The following is a 21,901-nucleotide window of genomic DNA, read 5'->3' on the forward strand; positions in this document are numbered from 1 at the left end:
GAGCATCAGCTACATATCTATCTAGCATCTGAACCCATCATTTTTTTGCTAAATGCTACTGTTTAAATAGAGTAAAAATGTAGCAGTTACTAGTGCACCCAAAAATGCAGACCATGTTCCAAATTAGTGCATGTGTTCAGCATCCAAATCCTCTCCATTTCAGAAATCTAATCTCTGAATTACTCTCGGATCTAGACCCCAGTTCATCCAATCCTTGTATTCGATGCACTGAGGTACCCGCCTCCCCACCCACCCCTGCTTCAAAGGCATCTAGAGATGTAAAAATCCACTTTCCATTGAAAATTTATGAAAGACATGTCTGAATCCCCTAGACTGCTTTGAAAATATCAATCAAGAGTTTGGTTGAAACCATATTTAATATGATCATTCACATCTGCTAGCCCAGTTTTACTGAAATATTTCAATTTTATGGGATGAAATGTGGCAGTATCAGAGGGTTGAGAAGAATGTCGGCTATGGGTTGCCGAGGCTTCATTGAAAGGCAGTGTATTGGATACAGATTATCTGCTGGCTAGCTAAAGGTAAAAATTGGGGGATCTAGGCGGGGGAAAATGGACACAACCCTGCTGTAGCTGCACCCATCCTGGATTTGTCAAGTGCTCCTGTACCAGGATGTATCTGGGCCAGATTACTGTGGTGGACTAGAAGCAGCTATAGGTGTAGTCTAATTATGCAATAGACTTTTATGGTAGAGTTTTATGGCAAAAAATGTTCTGGATCTGGCAAGACCCAGGTGCCATAAATATATTTTGAATCACTCTTGCACTGGGAAAGTGTCAGAACATGGATTTGTCTGGTTTAGGAGGAGTGGTGAGATGTCTGTGTACTTTGACAATTTAAGGGACGGCACTTAAAAATGATATGCTCCAACAGGCTCCAGGTGCTGGATATGTGGTGTTTTGTGGGGGACAAAGAGGGACTGTGGAGTAGGGATGCATCAGGCTCTGGATTTCTGTCGTGAAATTGGAGCAACTGCACTTCAATTTTGAGGTTACTCTAAAAAACTGAAACCCTACGTGCCAGATGTTTTGGGACCAAATATTAGTAGGGTCCAGGTACCAGGCATATGTTGTGTTGCGGTGGGTTTTTTTCCCATGTGCTGTTGGGCTGAGATACATCAGGGTTCTGATGATTCTCCTAGTGAAGTCGAAGCTGCCATACTTGTATTTTCTTTGAGGCCAAAACTTGCCAAGCTGGATCCAGGTACCAGAAAGAGATGTTTGTGGTGCTGTTATGCCAGGATGCATCAAGGTCAAGATTCTATGTGCAGTAGAAGCAGCTACGCTTCATTACCATTTAGACAGTAGAATGGGGACGGCTGCTGCCAGAAACTGGCAGGATTCAACTATCAGATCCAGGTTTTTTGGTACCAGCACACTTTTTTTTGGTGCCAGGCGGGGAGCAGAGAGCATGGAATCTGCCAGGATCAGGTTTTGGGGTGAGATCTAGCTATTTTTAATGGACTAGCAGCTGCTAGAGGTGCTCTCTGGATAGGCAGTGGAAAGTGGGGCTTGAGGGCCGTAACTGGGCAGCCCTGAGTGCCAGATGCAGGGTGTTTGTGACTAGATCCATCAGGGTCGGGGTTGTGTTTTCTTGGGAAGTAGAAGTGGCTGGGCTTTTCTATTTTCATGGTACTATTTGGGGCCAAAAATCACGAAGATCCAGCAGGGTGGAGCCAGCTATATTCCTTCCCCTCTCACAGCCCCCCTCCTACAAGCTGAAGATACCGAGAGGGCAGGGCACTGGCTGCGCGCTTCCCAGCGGGCGGCGGGGAGGAATTAAACCAAGAGCACGGGTGGAGAGGCTGCAGTAGGCGCTGAGCGCGACCTAGCCGAGCCTCGGGAGCCCCCCAGCCCCATCCCTCCCTCGCTGCCTCCGGTTACCTCAGCCCGCATCTCTGCGTAATGACGCGCCGGGAGAGCCGGGATGGGGAGGGTGAGAGCAGGAGGTGGGGAGAGTGGGAGGAGGAGAGCAGCCGAGCGACCCTTTAAAGCGATAGCAAACCCTTACCTTTCCCCAGTGCTGTGCCGCTGGAGAGGGCGGACGGCAGGAGACGGACCTTCCCACCCCATCCCCTCCCCACCCCACACACCCGCAGGGAATCTCCCCCTCCTCTGCCCATGAAGCCGCAGGGGTGCCCCGCTGGCCACGCCAGGGCATCTGGCCATCGCCCGAGCAGCGGCAGCACCATGATCCGGCTGGGGAGACTCTTCCATCTCCTGACTTTGATCAAGTTGCCCTGCTGCCTGCTGGAGTTTCTCCTCTCTGCGGTAGCTCACGGGCAGGAGATGTACGCCCCCCACTCCATCCGGATAGAGGGAGACATCACCCTGGGGGGGCTCTTCCCCGTCCACGCCAAGGGACCCACCGGAGTGCCTTGCGGGGACATCAAGAAAGAGAACGGCATCCACCGGCTCGAGGCCATGCTGTACGCGCTGGACCAGATCAACAGCGACCCGGACCTGCTGCCCAACGTGACGCTGGGGGCTCGGATCTTGGACACTTGTTCCAGGGACACCTATGCCTTGGAGCAGTCGCTCACTTTTGTCCAGGCGCTGATCCAGAAGGACACCTCCGACGTGCGGTGCACCAATGGGGAACCACCGGTCTTTGTCAAGCCAGAGAAAGTGGTTGGAGTGATTGGGGCATCTGGAAGTTCAGTGTCCATTATGGTAGCGAACATCTTAAGGCTTTTCCAGGTAGGGGCTCCGGAGTCGTCAGGTTGTTTGGCAGTGGGGGTGGTGGTGGTGGTGCGGGGGCTTATTTTGGGTTTGTCATTGAAACGGATGGATTTATTGCTCCCTTCGTCATGTCTACTCTACTGAGGCTTCCCCACTGTACAGGGGTAGCAGGGGCTCGCAGAGTTGCGATGCACTTTTTACACTCTCCATTTTCATTTAGGTGTGTTTTTTTCCCCTTTAATTCCCCTAAACATCGTTCCACTCCTACCCCCTACCTCTCTCTCTTAACAACGCCCCACCCCTCTCTATTCCACCGTGCATGACACTTTCTGGATTTATCGCCCCATTTGCAAGAAGCAATCCGTGGAAAAAAACAAGGCTGTGATTTAAATGGGTTTGCAGTAGAGTGAAATATGGCTCGGCAAACCCGCTTGTAAAAGGCAACAGAACAGGGGCGCGCGCACAAATGGTTTCAAACAGGAAATATGACAGGTTTTTGATGAGGACACATTTTGGGTACCGCAGGTTCCGCCGAACAGCCCCCTGGATTAGTTTAGTATGAGTTACACGGGAATGAGAGTGCACATCGCCGCAACCAAATGCGTGTGTATGTATACAAGAGAGAGAATATGTACATTTTTCATTTGATTTTTTCCCCCATTATTTCACTTGCCTTTTAATTTCCACTCCTGTCACCACTTTACAGCTGCAGAAGTCGGTCTGTGTTTAAACATCTTCATCCAGCTAAACAATAAATCATAGTTTGATCTACTTTAAATGACATTTTTCTCTTCCCAGCTGGTAGTAGATAAACCAGAACTCCAGTTCCGAAATCACCTCGTTCTAAGCGAGATTCATATATGGGAGGAAATGCAGAGGGATATATTTCAGTAACCCCCCCCCTCCGAAAAACCCAGCCCTTGCAACTGAAACCCTTAAGTCCGTTTCAACCCCGGACTCTTTAAAACCCTGTCCAGACACGTAGCTGGGTAGCGCAGGGAGGATGTAGGGACAGCTCCTGCTGGATTGCTTCAGGCTTTAATTCCTCCTTCAAGTGCTAAAGGATGAGTTGAGAAGACGGATTAAAGGATTGGGGTGTGTGGATTGCTGCAGTGCTTCCTGTCTCTCTCCTCCCCGCTTCATTCAGATACATGCCCCCGTTATGTGAGTCCCTGCACTGAAATCCCCCTGCATGGGCCCATGCGCTGCTGTATTTAAGGATTCAAAGAGGCAAGTCTCTCCCCAAGTTTTTCCTTCTGGACTTGTATCCAGGCAGTTGCTTTTCTGCCGCCGCTTTGAAATCCCCCCATCTATGCGGCGAAGTGTGGATGGTGCTGGGGGGGGGGGGGGAGGAGAGATAGCAAGTGATTTGATTAACCTAAAGCACAGCCTCTGCCAAAGAGTTCGGGAAGGAATCGGGCCCAGGGAGCGTCTCCATCATTAGGCGCTGCTTTTGGACAGGAGGCTGGATGATCCCTTTCTCTCTAAATGTGAGAGGGTCGGGGAGGCGAGCGTGAGCGGTCATGGTACTGTGAGCGGCAGGGAGAAAAGCGCAAACCCGAGCTAGGCAGGGAGGGTGGAGCCAAAACGCCAAGCGCAGCAGGACCAGATCATTTTTAGTCCGCTTTGCAGATTGCAACTGTTCGTCCAGGGTGGAAGAGCCGAATCTCCTGGGGGGGGGGGGGCTGAGCTCTCGCCGCGCCGAAAGCGGGGGGGGGGGGGGGCCTGGGCTGCAGGTAGAATAGATGCATCCACTTGTAGCGTGCAGGTTGGCTCACTGAGGCACCTCGCATTGTTTTACGCACCCCCCCCCCCCCACCAGCGCCACTTGTATGTATTTTCCCCGTTCTCCTTCGCCCATGCGTTTTCCAGGTTCAGCCCTCGGAGGGATCGCATTGCATGAGTATCGGTATCGGCCTAGAAGGAGGGTGGGGGTGGCAGAGAGAGATCGTGTGTGTGTGTGTGTGGGGGGGGGTGGATGGGAGTGTAATGCAGAAAGCCTGGCGAGCGCCCACATCGTTCAAAGGCTGTGCCCAGCCAGGCAGAGGGAAACGGGGCGCGGGGGGCTGATGGAAAGGGTAGCTCGCCTCTAACCCGGTGCTGATCGCTCCGTGGTTCATAATGGTTTCCATCCCTCTCTCTCTCACACACACACCCCTCCCCGCCCAACAGGGAAGCGGGGAAGGCGCCTTCATCAGCCCTCAGGTTCCAGCGGCTGGCTCGGGTTCGGCTCGCGGTCGCCGGCCCATCCCGCCATGGGCGTTGTGTCGGGGGCGATCGCGGCGCTTCCGTGCCAGACGCCTCGGGCTTCCGACGGGGAAGCGTGAAGCGCTGCCAGTGACACCCCCCGCCAGACACATCATTGCTGGTACCGGGGTTTCTCGCGCCCCAGCCCCAGCCCCAGCCCCAGCCCTCCTCACGTTATTTTGCAACAGGCAAGTTTGTTTGTTTGTTTTTGTTTTTTTCCGGCTACAGACGCGGGAACTCCTGGCAAATTCACTTTTCTGTTTCAAGAACTCACGGGGGCTCCTTTCTTGCCATCTGGCTGCCAGGGGCAGTCGTCACCTACAAGGCACAAAGTGAGCCGCTGATCACTGCTGTCCCTGCCCCTCCTCCTCCCCTCCACGGATTGAGAGTTGGATCATCAGCATCATCATTATTATTATTTTTGCCACACCTTGAAGAACACCGAGGAGCAATTTTTAGTTGAGATTCTCGTCTCCAGCCACCACAAACCCCCCCCCCCCGCGCTCAAATTTAAGAAGTGGTACAAAATTGGATTTTAACTACAACACAGCATTAAAGCTGCAGATACAACAATAGAACGGCCCTTCGTAGTAACATCAGACCTGGTAGATCACACAACTGGCAGAAATACAAATAACCCGTGTGTGTGTGTGTGTGTGTGTGTGAGAGAGAGAGAGAGAGAATTAGATCTAGTGGAGGGGTTAATGCATTCAAGGCGTCTTACTGAATTATAACAGGGACTCAGTGAAAAATAAATGATCTCAAGCTACACTACAAATGTGAAACACTTCCTGTGGAGGATGCACATGAGAAAATGCCGAGGTCCTAGTTAAACAGTATTTGCTTTAGGCTTTCACAAGCAACTGTGTCAAAATCAACCAACCTACTTTATGCATCATTCCAAAGCAAATCTTGGTACTGTGCTCCTTCTATGTAGTGAAACAATGTCTGTAAGATCTCCCGGTTTTGTTATGTAACTGAGTTTGAATGCATGCAATAACATCTAACTTACTCCTACATATTACAATGTATGTCCAGAATAACACAATTCAAGGATACCTTTAATCAAAGCATGCTAAAAACAGGAAGTTCTAAATATTGCTATGTAATTGTACTGACTACATATTTTACAGCGTTCTGCTTTGCTTAAACGGCTCCAATCGCACAGAAATCTATTCTCTCTCTCTCTCTCACTCTCAATATTTGTTGCATTTCAGAATATCTCATGTAGAGAGGATAGAATGGAAGATGTATATCTAAAAACAGGGTCGGAAGAAGGAAAATAGCCTAAATATGCAAACTAGCATTGGGTGGGGAGTAAGTTTATCTGGGGGGAGGGGAAGGGGGAGGTGGAACTTGTGTCAATTCCCCAAGCATCTTTAGCATGTGCACCCAGCACGTACTCCACAGATCACTGTAGGTTTCACCGACCTTGGCAACATTACGGGGGTTATATTTTTAACATGGATGAACGGTTCTTGAACATTTATTTTATGCAGTAAGCACAAACAGGTTTTCCTCAGCATCATGCAGATCAGCTCTTTCTTTCCATCTGTTGAGGCTAGTGCAAAGAAAATTCCACTCATTAACGTTTCCATTTCCCTCACAGTATCTTAGGAGAGAACAGAGGATCTTGTATTGCACCCTTTATATTCAAACCATATGCATGCAGCCTATGCACAACTTGGTGCATATCACTAATGACTCCAGAGAGCTACATTTTGTGGTGTTCTCCCCCCTCGCCCCCGGGAGGAGATTATACATGGAATGAGGTGAATAAAGGTTAACGATGCAGGTTTCTGTACTGTGCCCTGGCGTCAGCTGTAGAGGTTGGGAACATCACAGATGATACCATCAGGTGCATCAGCTTGGGTAAACAGTGTTTTGAATGCTTCTCACTTTTAATTCATCCTTGCAGTTGCAGGTGGAGGATGCTATTTGGTGAAAAATGATGTGGGTGTATATACACTTGGCAATTAACTTGCTCATTTTCCTTATGTAATTAATAAAGACCTTTCCTTTCTCCCACTTGCATACCACTCTAAGAGCTTGTCTACCTGATGAGTTATTCTGGAATAGCTGTTCCTGATTTGTTGGCATCATGGAGTTCACTAACTTGGAAAAAGGGCATTTTTATTCCAGGATAAGAGCATTAAACACACAATGAATAGTTAATCTACGTTAAATTCACCATACCTTACCATGCATTACCAGTTGAGATGGGTTCCTAATCCTGTTATAGTTTTCTTTTCCCACAATCCTGTTAAGGCTTTCTTTTGTCCATGTATATATCCAAATGGTAAGCATGACATCATTAGTCTCTCTTACAGAGCACTGAAGTGTTTACAGAAATGGGAATATATTCAAAAGCATCTAAGGGACTTAAGGGCACAAGTCTCACTGATTTTTCAAAAGGATTGTGCTCCTAAATCCCTTAGTGATTTTGAAAGTCTCCCCCTTTTAGATGACCATTTCCAAAAGAATTAGTATTGGTAAGGACAGTTCATCTATCACTGATTTACACCATCATTAGAACGATAGTATGAGTAGACTGGATATTTTATATTTAGGATACCATGAGCTGTATTCTTATTCCAGATCCAAGCACAGATCCCTCAGAAGTCCAAAAGCAGCTTGAACATATTGGGCTAATATGCTCATTCTGATGAAGGGAAGCTCTCTCAGGGAAAGAGAGAGTGATGCACTAGTCAAAACTGGGTCACTACACTCCCTTTGAAGCATGCATGGAGATGGATCGTAGTCAGGCACAGGGAATAAAGGCAGTACATGTCCCATAAAACCACATCCTTCTATGATTTCTCATGCCAAATTCTGAGTGAAGTTTTGAGAGATGCAATCAGTTGCTCTCACACAAACGTAGCCATTAAAGGAGGCTGGATTTGTCATTAAGGCAGTGGACTGGAATTTAGATCTGGGTTCATTTGATGGCTTTCCACAGCCTTCCTAGGTGACCTTGGGCTAGGGAAAAATGTTCAAAAGTGCTGAGGTCCCATTTTCAACAGTGACTTAGGAACAGAGGAGTCTAAGAGTCATTCAAAGTCGGTGTGTCTTGAGACTAAGTGCCTAAATCACTTTTTGAAAATGGGGTACTGGCTCCTAAATCACTTAGGCACTTTTGAAGGTGTTAGTCTCTGCACTTTGGATTCCCTCTGTCTAGTGAATATAAAATACTTCCTTTCTCTCTGTGTAATGTCTTTCTATATTGTAAGGTTTTTTGGGGTTGACATTGTCTCTTACTATGTGAGTGCCTGGCACAATGGGTCCCTTATCTTTGGTAGGGACAGTAAACATTAATATCATATAAGATTTAGTAAACTTTGGACAATAATTGAATGGGTATACCTGATGCGGGGAATGTAAATATAAGTGCATATGTTAAATATGTCCTATTGATTTTGGACTAAAATTCTGTTAGGAAGTGCCAATAAAGATTATGGCAATTGTAAATTAAACTTCCAGTTTAAAAATAAAATAGGATCAGTATGGAAAACTGTTTTGAAATGCATCATGAATTTCAAAACAGTGTTTTTATTTACACTTTATGTTGTATTACAACACTACTATTAGTCCTAATGGTACAAGGTAATATAATTTATTTCATTATGAATGTAGTGTCCATGAAAGTCAGTAACTATGTTGAAAAAATTACTAAATACTTTCACTAAATATGTAAAATGGATAATGAAATTATGTAGCATGGGGAAATCAACACTTTCTTTAAAACACATTGTAAAAATAACTTCTCTTAGAATCCACAAACATACTTAAAATTTTGAACTAAATTGTTGCCTTAGCTTCTGTCTTCAGCAAGTATAATTCCTGGTCAATAGACAGTTTTCTTTATCTAAATATCATCTTTCCTTACCAATATTAATTCTTTTGGAAATGGTCATCTAAAAGGGGGAGACTTTCAAAATCACTAAGGGATTTAGGAGCACAATCCTTTTGAAAATCAGTGAGACGTGCACAAGTCCATGGGGCCGGATGAGTTGCATCCGAGAGTGCTGAAGGAATTGGCGGCTGTGATTGCAGAGCCATTGGCCATTATCTTTGAAAACTCGTGGCGAACCGGGGAAGTCCCGGATGACTGGAAAAAGGCTAATGTAGTGCCAATCTTTAAGAAAGGGAAGAAGGAGGATCCTGGGAACTACAGGCTAGTCAGCCTCACTTCAGTCCCTGGAAAAATCATGGAGCAGGTCCTCAAAGAATCAATCCTGAAGCACTTGCATGAGAGGAAAGTGATCAGGAACAGCCAGCATGGATTCACCAAGGGAAGGTCATGCCTGACTAATCTAATCGCCTTTTATGATGAGATTACTGGTTCTGTGGATGAAGGGAAAGCAGTGGATGTATTGTTTCTTGACTTTAGCAAAGCTTTTGACACGGTCTCCCACAGTATTCTTGTCAGCAAGTTAAGGAAGTATGGGCTGGATGAATGCACTACAAGGTGGGTAGAAAGCTGGCTAGATTGTCGGGCTCAACGGGTAGTGATCAATGGCTCCATATCTAGTTGGCAGCCGGTCTCAAGTGGAGTACCCCAAGGGTCGGTCCTGGGGCCGGTTTTGTTCAATATCTTCATAAATGATCTGGAGGATGGTGTGGATTGCACTCTCAGCAAATTTGCAGATGATACTAAACTGGGAGGAGTGGTAGATACGCTGGAGGGGAAGGATAGGATACAGAAAGACCTAGACAAATTGGAGGATTGGGCCAAAAGAAATCTGATGAGGTTCAATAAGGATAAGTGCAGGGTCCTGCACTTAGGACGGAAGAACCCAATGCACAGCTACAGACTAGGGACCGAATGGCTAGGCAGCAGTTCTGCGGAAAAGGACCTAGGGGTGACAGTGGACGAGAAGCTGGATATGAGTCAGCAGTGTGCTCTTGTTGCCAAGAAGGCCAATGGCATTTTGGGATGTATAAGTAGGGGCATAGCGAGCAGATCGAGGGACGTGATCGTTCCCCTCTATTCGACATTGGTGAGGCCTCATCTGGAGTACTGTGTCCAGTTTTGGGCCCCACACTTCAAGAAGGATGTGGATAAATTGGAGAGAGTCCAGCGAAGGGCAACAAAAATGATTAGGGGTCTGGAACACATGAGTTATGAGGAGAGGCTGAGGGAGCTGGGATTGTTTAGCCTGCAGAAGAGAAGAATGAGGGGGGATTTGATAGCTGCTTTCAACTACCTGAAAGGGGGTTCCAAAGAGGATGGCTCTAGACTGTTCTCAATGGTATCAGATGACAGAACGAGGAGTAATGGTCTCAAGCTGCAGTGGGGGAGGTTTAGATTGGATATTAGGAAAAACTTTTTCACTAAGAGGGTGGTGAAACACTGGAATGCGTTACCTAGGGAGGTGGTAGAATCTCCTTCCTTAGAGGTTTTTAAGGTCAGGCTTGACAAAGCCCTGGCTGGGATGATTTAACTGGGAATTGGTCCTGCTTTGAGCAGGGGGTTGGACTAGATGACCTTCTGGGGTCCCTTCCAACCCTGATATTCTATGATTCTATGAGACTTGTTCCCCTAAATCCCTTAGATGCTTTTGAATATATTCCCATTTCTGTAAACACGTCAGTGCTCTGTAAGAGAGACCAATGTTTTCATGCTTACCATTTGGATATATGCATAAACAAAAGAAAGCCTTAACAGGATTGTGGGAAAGGAAAGCTATAACAGGGTAGGAACGCATCTCAACTGGAATACTAAGGTGAAAGTGGGTAAGGTAGGAAGGGTCATTTTAATTTATTAGATTTTTTCTTTTTCTTTTTTGAAGTAAAAGTATTAAGCATCAGAATAACTTGTCACACAGTGCCTGAATCAAAGCCTCGTAAAGTCAATAGAAGTCTTTTCCAGTGGAGTTTGGATCAGGCCTATGGCAACTTCCACAGTGTCTGTCCCTCTTCTGCTCTTTCTCCTTCATCTAACTGCTGCTTTGTGATATTATCACTGGTTTAAGAATTGTGGATGATAGGTTCAGAGAGAGCCATCAAAAATGGAAGAGAAATCTAAAAGCAACTTACTCCTTGGAAAACTGCAGTGGGTCTGCATGAACGAGATAGGGTTGGAGGCTCTGCAGCTTTTGGGTGGATGCGGCTGGAACTAGGGAAGAACCACTCTGTTCATTATGAGCTCTTGGCCTGTGCGAAGTAATGGTGACCCAGTCAGGGAGTTCCTATTGTATGTTTGCTGCCCCCCTCCTGAACAGGTGGGAAAACCGTGGTATAATGGCTCCTTAAGGAGTTCTGGGGATTAAGTGGAAGGGACTGGCCCTTTGAAGAACATGCTAATCTTCCAGACAATTTCCCCTCCGATATTGGAGCATCTATGTGGTTTGGAAAGATGATTCCTATGTTTGTTTTAAATTAGATTGTATAGTGCCTGTTTAATGTGCTTTCACAAAGCCCCTTGCACCTATTGCTAAGGTATTTAGAACTTCACAAATTGAGACTGAGTTTTCCTTCATATCTTTGCTTTTCTCGTCATTTCCAGTGGGGAAACATGATATTGGTCCATACACTTTGATCCTGAAATCAGATCTGCACAGGGGGAGCCCTGCATGCATGCAGAGTCCCATCTGATTGGATTTGAGTTAACAATACAAATAATATGCCAAATTACTAATTTGAATGAATCTACTGGATTATGCATTCTTCAGGGCAGGGACGGAATCATCCTCTGACTGGAAAGTACCTAGCCTATTTTTAATCAACATTTTTTTTTTTTTGGAATCCTGCTCAGAAGTCTTTCCAGACATTTTTGTAAAGGAGATAATTCAATAACTTCAAAACTACTTCAATAAAAGTTTTGAGTATTGTAAAATTTTCATTTTTTGACTAAACCATGAAAATGTTTTAGTTTTAAAGCCCGTGAAATGGAATCAAATTCAACATCTTGCCATTTTTCACCAAATTGTGTTCTCATTTTTCAACAAGCTATGTTCTCCGTCTTAAGTGCTTTTCCTTGTTTTTACTGTTCTACCTAAATAATTTTAACAAGATGAGGTAATGAACATATTTTACTCTATTATTGTTTACTCTGTTTTTCTAGGTGCTGTACAGAGTAAAAGACAATCCTTGCCCCCAAAGAGTTGGCAATCTTGGATGCCAAGTTACAGGTGGATGAAATTAACAGATGGGACAGAGTTTAGGGTCAGAGTAACATGAACATATTTTTTCATAGACTAGCTATGTGCAATATTTTGGCACGAACGCTTATTTTGTTGTTAATAGAGTCAAAGAAGCATATCAGTAGCAGTAGTTTCAGCTAGCCACCAGCATAGCAGTTGTCAGCTGACAGCCGTCTGTAGACTTCATGGTACAAACAAGTCTTTAGAAGGGATTTGGGGGAAGATATGGTAGTGGCTTTAGAGGATTTTTTTTCAGGGGGGGACATTGCATGTATAAGGGACATTGCATGGCATGGAAGAAAGGTGATGGTGCTTGCAGGAGAAAAGGTCAAGCAGTTGATTAAGGCTGACATAACTGGCAGAGTCAGGGCATCCATTGATGATGGAGATGTGGGAATTAAAAGGTAGCAGTTCATTCAGTGAAAATATATATTCAGCAAACAAAATTGTGCAATTTCTTCACTTCAAAGAATACATTGGTAAAGTGACCAGTTTGAAATGTCATGTAGACAGGAGTCATTTTAAAACATTAATTTTCATAAAGAATATTCACATTTTGAGCCCCACAATGCCAACAGTATAAAACTACATAACACATTTCATATTTTATCTGAGTAATCAGTTTTGCCTGAAGGCATTAAAACCTTCCAACACAATACATTGAATCATATCAGATGCCACTATTTCTATTGTTAGTATATGCAAATTAATCTCAACATGACAATAGAGAGTATCCCAGGGATAGGAATATGATGAATTTGATCATAATATTGGAAGATCTGAAGCATGTAATTAGAGCAATTTGAATAGCAAGGTATTCAATAAATTCACAGTAATAGGACAGAGGGTAGGCATTCTGGGCAAAGTGATTTTCCTCACAAAATTCTATACTGGTTTCATAATAACAGATTCTGCTCTGTTACATCGGTGTAAATCTGGACTGATTCCCCTGAAGGCAACAGTTACACTGGTGAAAATCCAGAGTAACAGGGAGGAGGGGGAAGGTCATAGCGTCACATAGGCCCTAATCCTGCAAAGACTTAATCACATGGTTGACTTTAAGCATGAGTTAGTCCCATTCAGTTTGTGAGACTACTCATTTGCATAGCATTAAGCACGTGAGTAAGTCGTTTCAGGTTCTGATCCTTATGCGGAATTGTGAACACACTCCACTCAAAACTCTGGCCCCTCCATGCTAGGTAAAGGGGGTGGAGCAGCATAAAGGGGCTCTGAAAGTCCTGGTTCCAGCTGAGCAAGGATCCCCCAGTGCAGGAGCTATGAAAGGCAGCCATATAGACTGTTTTCTGAAGACCTCCTTGCAAGTCCTGGCACAGGGGACTAGGAGGTGGGGAGAAGAGTGTCAAGGGCACTCACAAGCAGTGCTGTGGAGATCCTGAGGAGCCTGAGGAAGCTGTTGTAAGTTAGTTAGCTCTTTAGCAGTATCTAAATTATAACAGGGACCAGCCCCTGGAGCAGTTTAGAATGTGGAACGTGTAAAGGTGACTTTGTCCTTCCTCCCTCTGGGTTGCATGTGACCTGCTGGGCATCTTAGAGACCCAGCACAGAATCTCTCCCATAAATCTTAGTTGTGTGGAGCAACTCTTTCTATTTCAAAGCCATTCTCTTCGTCCACACAACTGTGCTCACATCTTGCAGATACTAGCAGGAAGGTCTTTTGTTCTGAAAGAGATAGGGAGAAAAGGTGACTTTGTGGCTGAACTGGGGCTAGAAAAAGATTCAAACTGACTGATTTCAAAAATAACAGGCTTGGGTTAGAAGTTCCTCCTCTCTGAAACCCCCTCTGCTCTCAGACAGGCCTTTAATGTCTACTACGGTTCTGAGTCTCCATGAAGTAACGCAGAATCTTTGCATAGATGGTACAGCCCAAGCTCGCTGAGGCTGGGCTTCCATGACCTATTTTATTTTGTAACTCAGGGACTATTGAGCATGTTAGCACTTGTGATGTCAAGGCTTGTGAGTGTTATGCTTTATAATTACAGAACCTGATAGACACCAACGCACATGTGTATTGTGATCTGACACCAGCTAGTCTGTCCGTATCCTTAGCGTGCGTGCGTGTGTGTTTGACTGGGAGACATTTGCTTCCTAAAACTAGGCTGATACAGAATGGTAGCGAGGTCATCAGTTTTGGGGCCATCTCTCAATTCTTCTGAGGGTCAGCACTTCCTTTGATATCTTCCTTGATATTTAACGTTAAATTTTTAAATAGACTCTAACTGCTGCAGCAGCACACTACCAGACTCTTCTCTAACGTAGCGTGGCTTATAGTTTGACCATTGATACTTTCGCTGTGTCATTTTCAGGTCACTAAGGCAAGGATTAGCATATTATGTTAAGGCATGTGTTGCAAAGGGAGTATTTAGTGACTTTCTGGATGAAGGGGCATTATAAGCAAAAGTCTTTGGAGTATTTTAAAATGAATACTTAATTATGCGCGTGCGCGCACACACACAAAAAGCAAGCTCTCGTAGTGCTCTTACTTAAAGATTACCTTTCTCCTTGTGTTGTGATCATCTGAGGCACTTGAACTAACAGGCTTCTGATTTAAATGGGAAGGGAGCTGTGGCTTTAGCAGGAGACGCTTGGTTCTGAAACTCATTCCCCCTGTTTGCTGTGACAGATAACATCTCTTAGCCCTTGCTGTGTGCCCTAAATGGTAAGTTCTCTCCAAGGGTAGAGTGAGTGGGTGGGAAGATTGTTTTGGGAGTTAGAAAGGTATTTCTGTTTATCTAGCTACGCTTACGCTGTTGTAAGATGCATACTTGTGGCTGTAAAGACAAGGTGGGCAATCTATTTTATTGTGCCAACAGAAGTTGGTGAGAAACAAGCTTACAGAGAGCCCTTCTTGAGGTCTGAGAAATGTACTCTGTGTCACAGCTAAATGCAATGTGGAATGAATTGTTTGGCATAAGTAGTTAACACACACTTCAGGGGACTGTTGAAGGTGAAGTGGCCTGTTTACACACACCCCTGTTCCTCCTCCCCCCTCCCCCCATCATGGGAGGGGGGGACGAAAAAGATGCAAGATGCAGTTAATGGTTTATAGATTGGATTCATGGCTTGCTACAGCAGTTTCTTTATTCAATCCATGAATTTGTCATTTTAGCAGAGTTATGAATTTAAGCTCCCAGACTTGTGTTGTGCAGGTTTCCTTTGAGGACTGAGAGGTTGGATATAGTGATGGCTTTGTGAGAATTGTTCACTCTCAGGTGATACGGTTGTGATAGGCATGTGTAGAACCCATGGATTTCAAAAGGGGTGTTGTTGGGGTGGTGGGTGTTGATCATCATAGCAGTAGAGATCTCTACAGGTTTTGGTGGGGGCTGGTGCCTCTGAGTTGGTGGTCTTGGTCTGTGGAGAGCTTTTTGATAAGCTCATGAGAGGTTAGAGGGTTGTTTGAAGGCCTCATCCAACTTGTATTTCTCATATCCTGGGAACAACACTGAATACTTGTGGCTAGCATTTTGGTTTTTGTTAACAAATTGAAGGAATTTTGAGCCAGAAGCCTTATTAAAAAACGCAGTCAATTGTGAACTGAGTGAGCAGACAACAGGCAAACAGAGGGAGTTCACCTAGGGGAGATCCCACCGAGGTGTGTTTTATGGTTTTTTTTGCCTTTCAGGCTTCTGTGAGCAGTAAATGCAACATCTGAAGAGGCTCTTAGAAGGAAGACAATATGGATAGTGAGTGATCCGCTGTTGTGATCTGCATAGGATGTGCCTTGTTTGTCTTTCTCTCAAAGGACAAAAGTGACTTCGTCTGTACAAAGTACAAGCTGGTCTCCATATTGGAAGAGCAGGTTAAAGGACTAGAGACTCAAGTATCAACCTGCGTTGCATCAGAGAAAATGAAGATTTTCTGGATAGAAGTCAGCGTTTGGTACTGCAGGCACAGCATGCTGAGGAATCAGAGAAGCCAGTGCAGAACAGGGAAGAAAATTGGCAGCATGTGACCTCCAGAAGAAGAAGAAAGAGGAGAACCACAATGCAGATAGAGGTAAGAAACCATTTTCAGGCTCTCTGCACAGGTACTATGGCAGAGAATGGTTTGGAAGAGTCATCTGAGGGAAAGGATCAGAAGGAGACTCCACTGACCAGAAGGCATGGGATGCATTGTTCTAGGGATGGGGTTTCCATGACCACCACTTCCAAGAGGGGGAGATGGCTGGTGGTGGCCAGGGACTCCTTCCTAAGGGGGACGGAGTCATCCGTCTGCTGTCTAGACCAGGAAACTCGAAGTGTGCTGCTTGTCTGGAGCTAGAATTCAGGATCTGATGGAGTCTCTGCCGAGGAAGCCCTCAGACTGCTACCCCTTCCTACTTCTCCACATGTGCACCAATGATACTGCCAAGAATGACTTTGAGTGGGTCACGGCAGACTGTGTCTCTGGGAAGAAGGTTAAAGGAGATTGAGGTGCAAGTCGTGTTCTTGTCCATCCTCTCTGTTGAAGGAAAAGGCCCAGGTAGGACCATCGAATTGTGGAAGTAAATGTGTGGTTACACAGGTGGTGTCGGAGAGAGGGCTTTGGATTCTTCAACCATGGGATGTTCTTCCAGGAAGAAGGATTGCTAGGAAGAGATGGGATCTACCTAATGAAGACAGGGAAGAGCATCTTCGCAGGCAGGCTTGCTGACTTAGTGAGGAGGGCTTTAAACTAGGTTCACCGGGTGATAGAGACTTATTCTCTGAGGTAAGTGGGGAAGTGGGATAACAGGAGGAAACATAATGAGGAGGGCGCAAGAAGTGAGGCCTCCTGATTCATAGTGAGAAAGAAGGGCAATTGGCTAATTATCTTAGGTGCCCGTACACAAAGCCTGGGAAAGAAGCAGAAGGAACTGAAGTCCTGGCACAGTCAAGGAACTATGATGTGATTGGAATAACAAACTTGGTGGGGTAACTCACGTGACTGGAGCACGGTCATGGATGGATATAAACTGTTCAGGAAGGACAGGTGAGGGAGAAAAGGTGGAGGAGTTGCACTGTAAGTAAGAGCAGTATGATTGCTCAGAGCTCTAATATGAAACTGGAGAAAAGCCTGTTGAGAATCTTTGGGTTAAGTTTTAGAGGCGAGAGCACCAAGTGTGATGTCATGGTGAGCATCCTCTATAGACCACTAGACCAGAAGGATGAGATGGACAAGGCTTTCTTCGGACAACTAACAAGTTTTCACATCACAGGCCCTGGTTCTCGTGGGAGACTTAAATCATAGAAGATTAGGGTTGGAAGAAAAGTCAGGAGGTCATCTAGTCCAACCCTCTGCCCAAAGCAGGACCAACCCCAACTAAATCATCCCAGCCAGGGCATTGTCAAGCCGGGCCTTAAAAACCTCCAAGGATGGAGATTCCACCACCTCCCTAGGTAAACCATTCCAGTGCTTCACCACTCTCCTAGTGAAACAGGTTTCAGAGTAGCAGCCGTGTTAGTCTATATCCGCAAAAAGAAAAGGAGTACTTGTGACACCTTAGAGACTAACAAATATATTTGAGCATAAGCTTTCATGAGCTACAGCTCACTTCATCAGATGCATCCCGGACGATTTAAAAAAGGCAAATATAGTGTCCGTCTTTAAAAAAGGGAAAAGGAGAATCCAGGAAACTACAATCCCTGGAAAAATCATGGAGCAGGTGCTCAAGGAATCCATGTTGAAGCACTTGGAGGAGAGGAAGGTGATCAGGAACAGTCAAAATGGATTCACCAAGGGTAAGTCATGCCTGACCAACCTGATTGCCTTCTGTGATGAGAAAACTGACTCTGTGGATATGGGGAAAGCAGTGGATGTGATATATCTCAACTTTAGCAAAGCTTTTGATACGGTCTCTCACAGTATTCTTGCAGCAAGTTAAAGAAGTATGGATTGGATGAATGGATTATAAAGTGGATAGAAAGCTGGCTAGATTGTCAGGCTCAATGGGTAGTGATCAATGGCTCGATGCCTAGTTGGCAGCTGGTATCAAGCAGAGTGCCCCAGGGGTTGGTTCTTGGGCAGGTTTTGTTCAACATCTTCGTTAATGATCTGGATGATGGGGTGAATTGCACCTCAGCAAGTTTGCGGATGACACTAAGCTGGGGGTGTAGAGGAAGATACCCTGGAGGGTAGGGATAGGGTCCAGAGTGACCTATACAAATTGGAGGATTGGGCCAAAAGAAATCTGAGGTTCAACAAGGACAAGTGCAGAGTCCTGCACTTAGGATGGAGGGATCCCATGCACTGCTACAGGCTGTGGACCGAGTGGCTAAGCAGCAGTTCTGCAGAAAAGGACCTGGGGATTACAGTGGACGAGAAGCTGGATAGGAGTCAACAGTGTGACCTTGGTGCCAAGAAGGCTAACTGCATATTGGGCTGCATTAGTAGGAGCATTGCCAGCAGATCAAGGGAAGTGATTATTCCCCTCTATTTGGTGCTGGTGAGGCTACATGTGGAGTATTGTGTCCAGTTTTGGGTCCCCCAATTCAGAAAGGATGTGGACAAATTGGAGAAAGTCCAGTGGAGGGCAATGAAAATGATTAGGGGGCTGGGACACATGACTTATGAGGAGAGGCTGAGGGAACGAGGCTTATTTAGTCTGCAGAAGAGAAGAGTGGTGGTGGGGGGGAGGATTTGACAGCAGCATTCAAGTACCTGAAGTGGGGTTCCAAAGAGGATGGACCTACGTTGTTCTCAGTGGTGGCAAATGACAGAACAAGGAGCGATGGTCTCAAGTTGCAGTGGGAGAGGTCTAGGTAGGATATAAGGAAAAACTATTCCACTAGGAGCGTGGTGAAGCACTGGAATGGGTTACCTAGGGAGGTGGTGGAATCCCCATCTTTAAAGATTTTTAAGGCCCAGCTTGACAAAGCCCTGGCTGGGATGATTTAGTTGGGATTGGCCCTGCTTTGAGCCAGGGGGTTGGACTAAGTGACCTCCTGACTTCTCTTACAATCCTAATTTTCTATGATAAGTGAAAAATATATAGAACAAGTGAAGTGAAATAAATAAAATGGTAAGTTGACGTGTGTTAATGGTTAGTTAAAGGATAGCACTAACGAGGTCACTCATAGAAATAAGGCTGGGGAGCCAGTAAGAGCCCCTCCCCAATTCTCTGAATGAAGATCTGGATTCTGAGTGTGGAGGGGAGAGCAGAGTTTGTAAGTCCCCCGTTGGCATGTTGGCAAGGATGGAATGGACAGGAGGTTGGCTATAGCTCTGTTTTCCCAATGTACCAATCAGCCTAGTTGGGCCAGCACAAGGTGAGAAGTAAATTAGTGTTCTGTGAAGGGTGTGTCAATTTACTCTTGCTCCGGGGAACAAAGACACAGGGCGGATGTGATTCAGAATCACAGTTCCTTCTCCTTCTCCTGAGATGGTGCAGCTGCACATCACCCCTAACACAGGGATAAATATGTATGGACATATCATATACATGTTACATACATAACATTATATACACATCTGTAGCCATATTGAGAGGAAATCTATGCTTTTATATAGTACTCTTTTATTTCAAAGTACTTTATGTACTGTAAAAAGCACCAGGGGATCTTTCTTCACAAATGGCCAGAACCTCAGTTTTACACTGGGTCTGGAAGATGCCATGTAATGCTATCTATCACCTTTCTATGGCATTGATTTCATGCTGACCTGGGGTATGGCTACACTGCAGCTGTAGGTGTAGTTTCCAGCGTGAGCAGACATGTTCATTACCTCTGACTGAGCTAGTTCACTAAAAAATAAGCGTGCCCATGGTGGCGTGTGTCAAGGGATGGGCTAACTGCTGTGAATATAATCCCATCTGTGACCCTGGGTAGGTACTTGGGTGGCTAACCCTTCCCAAATGTGGCTACACTTCTATATCTAATGTGCTAGCTAGATCAAAGCTAGTGATCGTATGTCTTCCCGAGCAGGAAATTATACCTCCAACGTGTGTGCAGATGTTCCTTTGGAGAGAAGTGTGCAATTCGTGGGTGTCCTTTGACACCTCATTTGCATCTGAGAACGGTCGGTATGACTGCACATAGAAGCCATAGCAGTAGCTTTAAAATATTGTTCCTCTGATGTGTTCGGATTGGTCTCTTAGACGTAAGATGAGTAAAACAAATCAATCTGTTTTGAGTTGTATTCTAGTTCTGCTCCACTGTATGATTATTTCATTTCTCTCTCTCTTCCCCCCCCCACCCCCTTAAAATAAATTTCAGATGAACTAAGGTAGATTTTATAATCTGATTAAAGACAGCTTCACTCTAATTTTAAGACAAGACCATTTGAAAGACACTTATCAGTGCAGTACCTAAATTCAAAAGTCAGCTGCTGGCTCATTGGCTTACTGATTCCTGAGATGTCTGTCTGTCTGTCTGTCTCTCTCTCTGTAGATGTTATATCAGGCCTCAGAAGAACCAAAAAATTGACAGCAGGTACCCGTTAAAAGGTGGAGTTGGTGCCAAACAGCTAGAAAATGTGGAGAAATGTACATCGTGATCACACTCATTTTGTTACTCTGTACAAATTACCTTACTGTATTGAGCAAGGGAGCGCTTTGCCACAGAGTATATACAAATGGCAATGCAGCCATAAAATAGAAGTGATCCTCCTGACTGAAACCCGGCCACTGGTTATAAAGTAACGAGAAGAAGTTTGTAAAATGCTGGCATGAGAAGTTCTCAGTCACTGTATTAAAAGGTTTCACCAGGCGAATGCTGCTTTCTTGAACTGGTAGAATAAGCATGCTTAAAGTGAGTCCTCTCATTTTTGGCCAAATCTTAAAGAATAGATTTTAAGAGGTTTTTATAGATTCACAAATGCTGGCTTTTCAGCTGTGGGTTTAATACCAGCTGGCAGCTGAGAAATGCCCATTTGATCAAAAACGTTAAGCTGAAGTTGAACTGAAAAATTACTAAGCCACTGTGGTCCAAGCTCTGCTCTCAGTAATGGTGACAAATCTATATTCACTGCTAACTTCATCAGAGGGAGTCCACTGGCACTGTTAACAGCAGAATTTGGCCCTGTTGAAAAAGCAGCACTAAAGCACTCAATGTTTGCAGCACATGTGAGTGGTGAGTGCCTATTTATCAGACTCAAATAGTCTTTACTCCTGTTAGCACTGCAGAGTGCATATGTTGTAAAATAGGTTGGGATTCTATTGTCTTTTGCATCACTAAATACTATTTTAAAAGTCAAAGGATGGCTTTTCCAGCTAGCTCTGAAAACTCAACCCACAATCTGAAACTCAGCTGTGAGCAGCCTCTGCCACCATTGACAGCGACAAAGATTTTGCAAGTTTTGGGTCTGGAAATAATGGTGAAAGAAGGGATGTGGAACCCCACATGTGATTATTACAGGAGCAGTTTCTTGATGCAGCCACATATGGGCACTAACCCTGAAGTCCTTACCAGGTGAAAATAAATAATGGATCTAAATCCTAATGCATTAGGGGACACAAGCCTTAAAGATAGGGGAAATTTCTTTCTAACCCACATGTGTAGATTGCCCGGCATCTTTGCTGGAAGCAGCTGGTACTGGCTGCTATCAGTGAGAAAATTGTAAACTGAATGGAGCATTGGTCTGATCTATTGTTCCAATGCTCCAAACCTCCTGTTTGCTGGAGTAACAACATCAAGACTCAGTCCCTATTGACTAGCTAAGCCAGATAAAGATTGCTTCTATTATCCCCATAGGGACTATAGAATTCTGGGTTTAATATAATTTAAATCTAGTGCTGCTTAATTTTCACTTAGTTTTTTTTTTTAATGAGTAAAAAAAGTCAGAAAACCTAAGCCTTCAAAAGTCATTAAGTTTGGAGTTGAGGTATTTTAC

General features: G+C 45.0%; 1 protein-coding gene across 3 annotated transcripts in view; it reads left to right on the plus strand.

Moving 5' to 3' along the window:
• The first annotated feature begins 1,901 nt into the window (after positions 1 to 1,901).
• GRM7 (glutamate metabotropic receptor 7) overlaps positions 1,902 to 21,901 on the plus strand; it is a 550,274-nt gene continuing 530,274 nt past the window's right edge. The window contains exon 1 of one of the 3 annotated variants that reach the window (XM_048857861.2): positions 1,902 to 2,720. In XM_048857861.2, the coding sequence (XP_048713818.1) occupies positions 2,142 to 2,720 (579 nt within the window). In that variant the 5' untranslated portion in view covers positions 1,902 to 2,141. The remainder of the gene's footprint in view (positions 2,721 to 21,901) is intronic. The other 2 variants (XM_048857859.2, XM_048857860.2) reach the window with 2 other exon arrangements.

Source organism: Caretta caretta, chromosome 7 (genome assembly GCF_965140235.1).
Source record: "Caretta caretta isolate rCarCar2 chromosome 7, rCarCar1.hap1, whole genome shotgun sequence".
NCBI classification, from domain to species: Eukaryota; Metazoa; Chordata; order Testudines; family Cheloniidae; genus Caretta; species Caretta caretta.